General features: G+C 35.9%; 1 protein-coding gene across 3 annotated transcripts in view; it reads left to right on the top strand.

Annotated features, from left to right (window-relative positions):
• The window catches only part of LOC106874314 (nucleolar complex protein 4 homolog), a 66,903-nt gene that overhangs the window by 17,583 nt on the left and 35,684 nt on the right, over positions 1-13,636 (top strand). The window contains exons 1-3 of one of the 3 annotated variants that reach the window (XM_052973550.1): positions 1,456-1,476; positions 4,959-5,099; positions 7,265-7,328. In XM_052973550.1, coding sequence (XP_052829510.1) covers positions 1,471-1,476; positions 4,959-5,099; positions 7,265-7,328 — 211 coding nt within the window. In that variant the 5' untranslated portion in view covers positions 1,456-1,470. Of the gene's footprint in view, positions 1-1,455; positions 1,477-1,922; positions 4,154-4,958; positions 5,100-7,264; positions 7,329-13,636 lie in introns of those variants that run through there. The other 2 variants (XM_014922002.2, XM_014922001.2) reach the window with 2 other exon arrangements.

The following is a 13,636-nucleotide window of genomic DNA, read 5'->3' as shown; positions in this document are numbered from 1 at the left end:
TATATATATATATATGAAATTATGTCTTACACACTATTGTTTCTAAAATATAGGAGAAATCGAACTACAACTCCTCTTCTAACTGCATCTTTCTCTTCCTCACATTTCCTCTTCATAAATTATGAGTTTTCCAATCCCCTTTCTTGTCCTTCCCACTCCCTATTTTTCTAACCAGGTTCTGTGCTCATATTCTTGTTACTTATGAGTATACCCTAGCACTACACCATCTTTCTTCTGCTCTCTCTTACACTTTTGCTGTTTCCTAATCTCTCTCTCTCTCTATTTCCCTTTGGTCACTCTCTCCCTCCTTTTCTTTTTCCTCTGACTAGGTAACCAACTATCTCCTTTACATCAGCATACCTGTTTCTGGCATCTTTCTTGTACCTCTCTCTCTCTCTCATTGGGTAACCATGTACCTCCTCTAAAGCAAGGCATGTATTTCTGCCTCTCTATTTCTCTGTTACACTCTAACACTTCATCACTTAATACTGGATCACCTTATCTAATGCTCCCTCTGTTGTGGCAAGACACCTGCTTCTGTCTCTTTCATACACTCTAACCTTTCATCATCTGACACATCCCTCCCCTCAAATGCCCTGCCCCTCTCTCATAATTCCTTGTCTTGTGAGTTACTTAGTTACCCTGCCAGTACTAGTGCCACGGTATAAGCATCCAGTCCACACTGTAACATGGTTGGCATTTGGAAGGTCATCCAGCTGTAAAATCAGGCCAAAACTAACCTCACCTGTGCTAGTACCACATAAAAAGCACTGAGTCCACTCTGTGGAGTGGTTGATGTTAGGAAGGGCATCCAACCGTAAAATTCTTGCAAAAACACAGTAACCTAGTTTAGATTTTAAACCTGGCCGGCTCCTGTCAACTGTCCTGGCCATGCATGAATGGAAGATGGACGTTAAACGATGACGATGATGATATATATATTGTCAGTGTATCACATATATATATATATATATATATATATATATATATATATAGTCAGTGTATCATAGTGAAGACAAACGTGTACATGTATTTATACTCTTATCGTGTATACAACAAGTTGCCGACTGAATATATGAGTCAAGATTACACGTGGGTACTAACACTGCACTCGGTAGACTGCAGATTTAAACAAATTGCAGGTTCCGAGTTAGATGAATGATAAAGAAATAACAGATAGATTGTAATCCACTACCCTCTTGCAAAAAGAAAAAATAGGTCGTTATAACCTAGATTTATCGAACGTCAAAATGTTGTTTCTAACATTAAAGAATTAATATTATGTGTCACCCCTTCTATATATGATAGATAGGGTCCAGACAAAAGCCACATGGTTATATTTTTCGGTTATTTTTTTCACTTTTATAATTTCTAGTTGAATGTATCGACCCCCCAGAAATTTCTTTTTACTTGTTGCAGTTATTTGACTGCGGTCAGCCATGCTGGGGCACCACCTTGAAGAATTTTTAGATGGCTGTAAGGAACCCAGAATTTTTTTTTAAGCTTGATCAAAACCACTTCTGTGATGTAATTCATTTTTGTTTTTCTTCTTACTTGATGCATTCATTAGAGTGCGGCCATGCTGCGCATGAAGTTAAGCCCAGAAGGTCTCTCCACATGCTAGAAATAACAGCCAAATCTCTTGAAATTTTTTGAACCCCCCCGTTATATTGTTTGTTTATTCTTCGTTTTTTCTTCTTTTTTTTTACTTTCTAAAAATCTTTGTACTTTTTGCAGTCACTGGACTGTAGCCATGCTGGGGCACCGCTTTGAAGAATTTTTAGTCGAATGTATCAACCTCAGAATCTATTTTTAGGTGATTTTCAACCGGCATAGTTAAGCTTAGAAGGTCTGTCCACATGCTAAAAATAACAACTAAATCATACAAATTTTTTTTTATAATTTCACGTAAACAAAAACGGAAATCGCGGTTGTAAAAAAAATATTATTTTCCAAAATTCCAATTTTTATATAAACATATATTCAATCAAAAAACGGTGTCTAAACATATATGTCCCTCACAATGGTATGTTCCGTGTGTTTCCTTGTTTTTAGAATAATTAGTTTGAAAATTAAAATAAATCAACCTAACATCAATGATAGAATAAACAGAACACGAAACTCTTTACTAATCAATGTACATATTTTTTGAATTCTAACAAAAGGGAAAAAGCATTTACTTCAAGAAATGTGTAGAAACATAAAAACGATAAGAAGTACGTTTGAATGACTATATACACACGTAAAATGAAAGTAAATATTACACATGTCTCTGGCATGTTTTTTCTTCACAAAACCCAAATTTGTCATTTTTATGAAAAAACACCCGTCTCCCTATTTGGACAAACGTTAATAAGTACGTTTAAATTATTAGCCTTTAGTTAGACCGTCAACGGCCAGAGAAAGTTCAAAAGGTCAACTTATTCTTATTAATCTGTAAGCGCTTAGAGAAGAAAACAAAAAAAACTTTAAATATATATTTTAAAATGCTGATTTTTCTGCGACCAAAAATTCTTCAAGCTTCTGCTTCAGCATGGCCGCAGTCCAATGACTGAAACAAGTAAAAAGATTTTTAGAAAATAAAAAACAACCGTGGGGATTATAAAAAGATTTCAAGAGATTTGGCTGTTGTTTCTAACATGTGGAGATACCTTCTAGGCTTAACTTCACGCGCTGGTTGAAAATCATAAAAAAAATTCTGGGGTCGTTACATTTGACTAAAAATTCTTCAAGGCGGTGCCCAAGCATGGCTGCAGTCTAGTGACTGAAACAAGTAAAAGGTGAAAAAAAAAAAAACGAAAAAATAATCGAAAAATATAACCGTGGAGCTTTTGTCCACTTTCACACTTTAACGATGGGGCTTTTGTCCTACACTCACGACAGATATGTAGTTAAAATTATCAAGTTCCCCATGACAGGTAGTCTTTCCCCTCAATTTTTAATTAGTCTATATGGCAACGGGACATTGATAAGTATAATGGTTTCAAGGCATTTTGAAACGAGAGGACATTAGTTGATGCTTTGATGCTAGTACTTGGGTGCTATTTTATTTTATCAACCCTAAACGGATGAAAAGAAGCTTGACCTTGGTGAGATTTGAACTCAAAATGTAAAATTGATAGAAAAATGCCCTCTGGTATTTTTCTGACATATTTACAATTCTACCAGCTGCCTGGTAGAATCGAAACCCACAAGAGTACCTCTTTTCATAGTATTCCTGTTCTACCCAAACGTTTGATTCTATTTCAAGTGGGATAAAAAAATAAAAACCCTTAGCCTATAAGGGTTACTAGTATATGATCATATAGACTTCAAAGGGGTTGGTATTGGTCTGCATCAGCAAGATTTATATTACACATTAAAATTAATCAAAAAGATTACAGGGAACTTGTGAGGAGTGGAAAATCTAATGTTTTGTACGGTGTCTTTCAAAGGAAAAGTTTACAGGAGAGAAATTAATGGGACACAACAGAGTTTTACATCCCGTCTGTTAAAAAAAAAACTGGCTGCATCTGATAAGGAATGCAGGACCAAGTGAGCTTCACCTGTGAACAGGAAGTGGTAGGATAAAAAGTATAAGAAAGAAAAATGGAATGAGAAGTAGGTAAAATCAGTAGGGAGATGAAGACAAAAGATGAGGAGAGAGGAAGTTGGAAGATAAGAAAGAGTTTACACACATACATAATTACATTTTAACATGCACTTTTTCACGCTTGCATGTGTCAAACATAATTTGTCAAGGCAGACTTTCTGTAGCTGGATTCCTTTCCTGTTGCCAACCCTTATCTGTTTGTGAGCAAGATAATATTTATGTGTGTGTGACTTCCATACTGTTTCCATCTCCAAATTCTTCTTGTATGGCATCAGTCAGTCTGTGACTATGCTAGTAAACACTTTCTTGGAGTGCCACAAACTGGGTTTATCCTAATCTCAACCTATTCTCTGCATCATGATCTGAAATGTAAAATGTTTTCTACCCTGTTGATAGAGGCTCGATTTATCCAATGTGTATTTGCTTCCATTACTGCCCGCATATTTTGGTGAACTACATCTACCATCGGTATGATAGAACTCTGAGCCCTCAGAAACAGCTGTTGGACTTATGACACCTTACTTCTTCCCTTTTGATTTTCTCTGTCATTTTATATTCTGTGTAAGTTTGATCTATTAATATATAAATATCTGTATATTTATACTTAAACATTCATTGTCTGAAAATCTTCAGTCTTTGTTGTCTTTCTGTTTCATGTGTGTGTGTGTGTGTGTGTGTGTGTGTATATATATATATATATATATATATATATATATATATATGTATATATATATACATACACACGTATGTATGTATGTATATAGTATATCAAACCCAAGCAGTTATATTTAATTTGCTTATCTGCATAATTTCCTCCATATCTGCTCAACTTGATTCCTCTTAAAGCCAATCTTTATCTTGCAGAATTGGTTTCTCCTAAAGACTCGGAGTCTAAATTTTAAATCATTTAAGTGTTTTCTATACTGACAATCTCTGGATCTTATCTGTTGACTGTATATACATATATATAAAGTAAATGAATGATGTATTTTTACTTGATTTTAAATTTTGTTTTTTTGCTATTCTAAAAATAAAAAAATAAAAATAAAAGACCACTATTTGTGAATACACCGGACAAAAAACATTTCTTCTAGGTTTAATTTCTAAGTTAAAATTATACTGGGAGACATCTTTGCCTGTCATCCTTTTGGGATCATTGATAAATTAAGTTCCTGTCAAGTACTGTGTGGTTGATGAAATTGAGTACCCCCTTCCCCAAATTTTTAGGCTTTGTACTTATAGTAGAAAATAATTTTTGATATATTGCATTTAACTAAATATTGGTTGATTATTCATTATTTCAAGTTACTTACATTTTGAATTCATTTTTTATTTATTCATTCATTTATCTTTTTTTTTTTTCCAGAAAATTACACCTATAATTCTAAATACAGATGAAAATATTCAGGAGTTGCTAAAATCAGAATCTTCTAGTTTTGAAAATGAAAATGTCAGACTCAATTTTCTTCGTCATATTGCAAATATTTTAACTTCAAAGAATCAAGAGGTTTGTCCCATTTCCATGACATATAGAACATTTATAATAGTTGTGATGCATACTTATCAAAAGAATATTTCTCTATGGAATTTTTGATTTTCTTTTCATGGGAAATAAAACTGACTCTCTTAACCTTTTTAATTCTTTAATTTTTTTTATTACAAATTTTAGTTGTTAGGGTGAAGCCATGCTGGAGCACTACCTTTCAGTCAATTGCTGTATCTGGCAAAAATGTTCTGGCTGTTTTATCGTCAAACTGGCTAGATCCAGCCCCAATATTCTACCTGTGGATCTTTCTGATTTGGCGGACACCATTTGTTTTCTAACAAAACACTTTCAAACTTGGGATACTGGTAGAATATGTCATATAAAACATCTTTTTCTCTTAGCCTTGTTAAGAAAGGTTTCTATATTGCAAGTTATTTCATGTTAAAAGTTGTCGTATTTCGGTAATTTCAACCAATCACTGACGTCTATTGAGGTGAAAACAATTACTGCTGTGGTTTGTCAACAACACGTTCTGGCAGTGTAATGGGATCTTTTCCCTTGAATAAAATTACTGCCGTTGTTTGTCAACAACAACTATCAGCGGTACTGTTATTTATGACATCGTTCATGTGTTTGTACTGGTTTTAGGGTTAGGGTTCGGGTTTTAGAGTTAGGGTTAGGGTTGTTGCTTAATTCAAAAGGATTACCAGGGACTAACGATATATACACCACCAGAAATTATTGTTGACAAAGAACAGCAGTAACTATTCAGCTAAATAGACGTCAGTGATCGGTTGAAATTACCGAAATACGGCAATTTTTAACATGAAATAACTTCAAATATAAAAATTTTTCTCTGTTCTATAAGACAAAATATACAAGTATACGAAGTTTGAAAGTGTTTCAGTTGAAAACACACTAAATAAAAACTAAATAAAAAATGGTGTCTGCCAAATCAGAAAGATCCCTACCTGTTTCTGACCTGTCTTACCCTACATTGTCATTTTAAAAATAAACAACCACATCATCAAAATCTCAAAGCTCTGAGATAATGCATGATTGATTCAAAGCAATGTGAATAAATAAGAATAACATTTGACAGAATAATCTGGTTGCTAAAGGGTTAGAAAAGTGTATTAATATGGTTTTTTATCTTTAATTTTTAATCGAATGAATCAAGCCTGGTACTTATTCTATCAGTCTTTTAGTCTGAACTGCTAAGTTATGGGAACATAAGCACACTAACACCAGTTGTCAAGCAGTGGTGGGGACAAACACAGACCTAAAGACACACACACACATGCAACCAGCTTCTTTCAGTTTTTGTCTATAAAATTCCCTCTGATTAAACTGAGGCTATTGTAGAAAGCATTTGCCCAAGGTTCCACATAGTGGGGCTGAACCCTGAACCTATGTGGTTTGGAAGCATATTTCTTACTACACAATCATGTGTGTGTGTGAAATTGTCATGGCAGTTTATGTGGTTATCTTCCCTCCAGCAACATAAACTGGAAAGGCAGACACTTAAAATTCACAAAAGTGATATGTCCCTCTAATTATATTCCTGTTATTGTAACAATGAATGGGTTCTCCATGACAAAATACAGCAAATGGTTTTCTTATGGGTTTGAATATGCCACGAACATATTTGAAATGGTTGCAAGTCTGTATTTATTCACATCACTGCTTAGCACTGTCACCCGGTATCTTATTTATGGTGAGCCACCGGCTAGTGTATCCAGTCATTGTACAATGATGGGAATGTAATAAGAGTAATCTGTTTCTCTTGTCAGTTTGCAGCTTCTGCCTTTTGGGTCTCTGTTGCTGAAGGGGAGATAACCACTCTGGAATGCTCATATTCTCCAGTCTATCTAGGAGGCACTGCAAATTGACTCAGTGTGTTTATACCTATTTGTATACTTTTAATATATTTTATTGTATATTAACAAAATTCTGTGCTATTGTATAGTTAATATATTTTTAATTTCAGAACATTTTGAAATAATTTTTCTGAATATTTTCCTTTTTGAAATGAATTTTAATAATAATCTCAACATGATTTATTTTCATATGATTTGATTGAATAAATTAATTTTGAGATAATAATGACTTATGTATTTTAAACTATTTGCTCAAAATATGAATTTATTTGAAATATTGTATTTATAATTTTTCAAATCTTACAGAAATGCTCGTCAGATAGTAACATTTTCTGTTGTTTGGAGCTGATTATGACAGAATTCCTCAAAGGTTAGTTTACTTATTTATTGTCTTTTGTATGTGATTAGGAGCTTGATACTTTAGAGTTACACACACACACCCACACACACATTCACCTTATATTCAATGAAATGTTCAAAAGAAAATCTGCTCTCTCTCTCTGTCTCTCTCTCTCTCTCTCTCTCTCGCTCTCCCTCTCTCTCTCTCTCTCCACTTCACACCTCCATACATTCCTCCACAACACAGTATTCACTCCTAAAAACACACACAATGTACATGCACACAACATGCCTGAACACAGACAATATATACACACAACATACATAAACACATACAACTATTGTACATAAATATACACAATACACACACCCTATATGATCTACGCACACGTGCACACACCACTCAAATAAGCACATATTAACTGCTACGCACAAACGTTTGCACACACACACACACACACACACACACGATAGCCTCAAACACATATACACTCGTCCATATGCACACACACACAAATTCATGAAATGCACATCACTCCACACAATGCACACACTAGTTTACTTATACACATACACTCACATGGGCTCACATAATTTTAAGCTCTGTTCACATACATTTACATGCACTTGCCCCCATTCACACATACACTCACACACTCTATTCTTCGACACACACACGTGCTTGTACATCCTAGTTCAGTTTGGTCACTGTTATCTCCCAGTCATTTCATCATGTTGAATCATTAAACCCTACACATTTTTTCTCTGTTTTTTTTTCATTCTCTCTCCATTTTTCTCCTCAACCCCTTCTGTTGAAGAACATAGGCTCATAACATCAAGAACTTTTCCATTCTTCCAAAGCATTAAACCAATGCTTGTTGTTCCTCACCTTTCTTCATCTTTTGTTTACTGTAAATTTGAACTGTATATATAGGCGTAGGAGTGGCTGTGTGGTAAGTAGCTTGCTTACCAACCACATGGTCTCGGGTTCAGTCCCACTGCGTGGCATCTTGGGCAAGTGTCTTCTACTATAGCCTCGGGCCGACCAAAGCCTTGTGAGTGGATTTGGTAGACGGAAACTGAAAGAAGCCCGTTGTATATATGTATATATATATGTATGTGTTTGGGTGTCTGTGTTTGTCCGCCCAACATCGCTTGACAACCGATGCTGGTGTGTTTATGTCCCCGTAACTTAGCGGTTCGGCAAAAGAGACCGATAGAATAAGTACTAGGCTTCTAAAGAATAAGTCCTGGGGTCGATTTGCTCGACTAAAGGCGGTGCTCCAGCATGACCACAGTCAAAAGACTGAAACAAGTAAAAGAGTAAAAGAGTATATGTGTGTGTATCTTGTTTCATTTTATATGAGTCCAAATTAGTTACACTCTTTTTACTTCATTTAATTGTTATTTTTAATTAGTGTCTGTATATAATCTTTTCGATTTTTTTACACAATCCTTGCACATTTTTTATACCATTTCTCAAATATTCCAATCGCTTGAATCCAATAATAGGGAAACTAACTAGTAATTCTTGTTTTGGACTCTTCCACAGCCACAGAAAGGGGATTCAACACAATGTCCCTGATCCATTTCACTTTGCTGTCTTTGGTTTGGTCAGATGTGACACAAGCATTAATTAAGACATTTCCACTTATTTCATGTAGACTCCAAGTCCTTTGACAAATAATCCTTTGTTGATTCCAATATTCCTATCTGGGTGTTGGTGGAATATTTCCAGTTTCTGAAGCTCATATATTTTATTTGTAAATACTTGATTCCTTTTTATTGGCAAAAAGTCTGATTTAAATTTAATCTGGCTGAGCAGGTCTTGTTAAATATCTTTTTTTTAGCAGAGATCTGTAACACATACATAGTTTATTGAATGTATTTGCTCTGTTTCACTCTGGTATGAGGTCCCATTTCTGGTATATTCTATCTTGTTTTGTTGTCCTCTCATGTGTAAGTTTACTTCAAAGCCCCTTGATTCTAAGATTTACTTCTATGTCTAGAGTTTTTTTCTCTCTCTGTGTATATATTACTGGTTCAAAGGGTATATTCTTTTACTTGTTTCAGTCATTTGATTGTGGCCATGCTGCAGCATTGCCTTTAGTTGAACAAATCGACCCCAGGACTTATTCTTTGTAAGCCTAGTACTCATTCTATCGGTTCTTTTGCTGAACTGCTAAGTTACGGGGACATAAACATACCAATATCAGTTGTCAAGCGATGGTGGGGAACAAATACAGACACACAAACATATACATGCACACACACAGACAGACACACACACACACACACACACACATATATATATATATACACACGATGGTCTTCTTTCAGTTTCCGTCTACCAAATGCACTCACAAAGCTTTGGTTGGCCCAAGGCTACAGTAGAAGACACTTGCCCAAGGTGCCACGCAGTAGGACTGAACCTGGGACCATGTGGTTGGTAAGCAAGCCACATACCACACAACCACTTCTGCACCTATGTATCGTATTTATTTTTGAGAGTTAATGTAAATAATCTATAAAATAATAAAATATAGAAATATAAATTTTCAAAATAAAAATTAATTCACCAGCAAATATAAGAGAGGAGATAACTCCATCTAGCTCTATAGCAGTGTTTGTTATACGTTTATGATTCAACTTTGGTTATTCTGGCGGTGTTTGTTGTTGTTGTTGTTGTTGTTGCTGGGCTTTAAATTGGCCCTGATTTAGCAATCCTATAATCTAAGGCAATCTAGTCATGATTATCAAAACCCTATCTGTTTTTCTAAGTAGTGTGCACCTTGTAAGCTACATCATCCGATGATATAAGGGAAGATGTCTGCTATTTCTAACATATTTAGCAGCCACGTAGATGTTCCTTTATGCAAATTCACGACAATCAATAAAGAAGTATGATTAATTTAAAGATATGTATTCTTACTAAACATACATTTTCAGCTTTAGCGTGAAAAGTATTTTTACATATTTGCGAGAAGAAAGAAAGGGAGATAAGCCCAAGTAGTTTCAGTAATTTTTACTGCCTTGTTAGTTATCGTTCATTTGTTTGTTTTACAACCGTTTATTTTCTTTTATTTCTGTGTTAGAATGGGTTAGATGAATATATATTATTGAGGGACTGATTTACAACCAGATATCTTTCCTGTTCCTAATCTTCATCAGTTTTTTAAAGCGAGGAATCTCTTATCCCACATGGCTTAACATATTATTTGTTGATAGGGAAATGACAACAAACTCCACTGCTTGTACCACAGCATTTAGTCATGTGAAGGATGCAGGATGCAGGATGCAAGTATCTGCCCAGGTTGTCGTTGTTGTTGGCACTCCGTCGCTTACGATCAACGGAACAGCCTGCTCGTGAAATTAACATGCAAGTGGCTGAGCACTCCACAGACACGTGTACCCTTAACGTAGTTCTCGGGGATATTCAGCGTGACACAGTGTGACAAGGTTGACCCTTTGAATTACAGGCACAACAGAAACAGGTAGAAAGAGTGAGAGAAAGTTGTGGTGGAAGAGTACAGCAGGGTTCGTCACCATCCCCTGCCGGAGCCTCGTGGAGCTTTAGGTGTTTTCGCTCAATAAACACTCACAACGCCCGGTCTGGGAATCGAAACCGCGATCCTATGACTGCGAGTCCGCTGCCCTAACCACTGGGCCATTGCGCCTCCACATCTGCTCAGGTACCCCATAGAAAACACACAAACATACACACTCTCTCCCTCTCTCTCTCATTCATGAGGGGTTTCCACATGGTTTCTGTCTACCTTATTTATAAATATGGCATTGGTTTATCTAAGACTATAGTAGAATCACACTTCTAAACTACAGTCATATCTGCGTCAGTTTCTCATTTTCCTGATCACAATTTTGTTCAGTCTGAGTCATACTGCATATACTATAAATATGCATCCTGTTTGTAATTCAAATGAATGAGTAACCAGCTTGTGATGAAATTACTGAAAATGCTGAAATTAGTTAAGAAAGCACCAAGGTTAGCTACAATCTGGTTTTCTCTATTTTTTTTCTGGTTGCAGAGTGAGACAATAAAATATGTCTTAACTATAGCATCTATGTTTTTCAGCAAGGTTGAGAATGTGTGTTCATTATAAAATACTTGCTAATAAGTTCATTTTACAAATGCTATGCTTCTATTAATTTAATTAATTCAACCCTTTAGCATTCTGAGTACTCTGCTAAATATAATGCTTATCTATTCACATTGTTTTGAATTAACCACAAATTAATTATCTTGTAGTTTTGAGGTTTCTGTGATATGCTTATCTATTTCTAGAATGACATTGTAGGGTAGGTGTGAGAAGCCAGATCTGGGCAGGTTGAGCATAAACCAAATAAAATATTTAGGCTGGATGTGGTCAGTTTAAATCAGGGGTCCCCAAACGTTTTAGACCATTGACCCCTTCATGGAATCCTTGACCCCTCATTGCCCCCTAGGCATGTACAAGAAAATAAATAAGTAATAATAAAAATTAAGTAGATGTGCATTTATCAACTCCTTCAATAATCCCATCAATCCCGAGGGGTTGATATCAGCCACTTTGGAGACTCCTGGTTTAAATGCTAAAAGGCTAAATTTACTGATTGTTATTGTTAGAAGAAAACTACAAACATTAGAAAGTTCACTATCTTGTTAAGGTGTTATTATTATTGTCGCTCAACCCTGAATGAACAGACAAATGATCACTCCAGCCATGACCACATTATTCAGCATGTCCTTTTCTGAGATGATTTCAGTATGATTTTGGAGAGATTTAGCTGGTGCTTCTAGCTGGTTAACTGATCATATACAGGCTCTGCTGGTTTGTAATTAAGGTGTGCTTTACTCCAGGTCAGCTCTGATTAGGTTGACCCAGGACCCCAAAGAATAGCTAACCATCAAAAGAGACCCACAGTGGAGCACTGTCCCTACATCCATGCTACTGCTGTTGTTACTGTTCACACAGACACCCTACACTATCCAAAAAAAGAAAACCTAACTCAGTAACATTGTTATTTGTCTTTGAGGTAACCTAAAAAGCACTTGTGCCGGTGCCACATAAAAACACCCATGCTGGTGCTGTATAAAAGCACCCACTACACTCTGTAAAGTAGTTGGCTTTGCTATGATTGACCGCTAGCTTCAAAAACTTTTTTTATTCTCTCTGTTTATTTTCTCGTGTTCCTTTCTGTTGAAGAGCATAGGCTCGAAACATAAAAGACTTTCTCACCTTCCTGAGCATTAAACTAATATACCTGTTTGTTGTTTATATACCTGTCTTCATCTTTTGTTTTTCTGTAAGTCTCAACTATATATATATATATATATATATATACACCCCCCCCCACACACACACACATACATATTTAGCCATAGAAACCATGTCAAAAGAGACAAGAAAACCCAGGCAGCTCTTCAAACCATCCAATCCATGCCAGCATGGAAGACAGATGTTAAATGATGGTGATGAATTCAGTATCATGCAGTCAGTAACCAATATGTTCCAACTTCTAGCTTTTTGATATGCTGTGTCCTCTCTCTCTCTTTTCTACCAACATGTCAGTGGCTTCTGCTCTTTGGAGCTGACTGATCTCATGTTGTATCAATTCAACCTCTTGATACTTGCCTGTTTCTCTTCATTGTCACTCTAAATTCTTCTCAAGATCCTGTGTAAACCACTATGTCCAGTCTTTTTTCCGCAGAATTCATAACTCTCTGGATATCCCTCCATGAAGATACATGTATGTTCCTACAAGTTTTGTCTTGCAGCTGTTTTAAACAAACATCAATTGTATTGTCCTCATTGGTCTCTGAAGGCCAACAAAGGCTATGGGCATAGCCCCTCCCCTATCCCAAATCATTAACAAGAAAATGAAAAAAATTTCTAAAACTACTATTATGTATCCATTCACTATTTTTTTAAATGGTAAAGTGTGCTTTGTGGGACCTTTAGCTGCCATCCATTTTTCATAGGTTGAGTGTCTACAACAAGAATCCCTTGTTGATTTATCTCTTTATTATTCAGTTAATATGTTTATAATACTGGAGAATGTTGTTGGCACTCCGTTGCTTACGACGTCGAGGGTTACAGTTGATCTGATCAACGGAAGAGCCTGCTCGTGAAATTAACGTGCAAGTGGCTGAGCACTCCACAGACACGTGAATCCTTAACACAGTGTGACAAGGCTGACCCTTTGAATTACAGGCACAACAGAAACAGAAAGTAAGAGTGAGAGAAAGTTGTGGTGGAAGAGTACAGCAGGGTTCGCCACCATCCCCCGCTGGAGCCTCGTGGAGCTTTTAGGTGTTTTCGCTCAATAAACACTCACAAC

Source organism: Octopus bimaculoides, chromosome 16 (assembly GCF_001194135.2).
Source record: "Octopus bimaculoides isolate UCB-OBI-ISO-001 chromosome 16, ASM119413v2, whole genome shotgun sequence".
Classification (NCBI taxonomy): Eukaryota; Metazoa; Mollusca; class Cephalopoda; order Octopoda; family Octopodidae; genus Octopus; species Octopus bimaculoides.
Note: the sequence above shows the minus strand (reverse complement) of the source record. Positions and strands in the feature narration are given on the sequence as shown.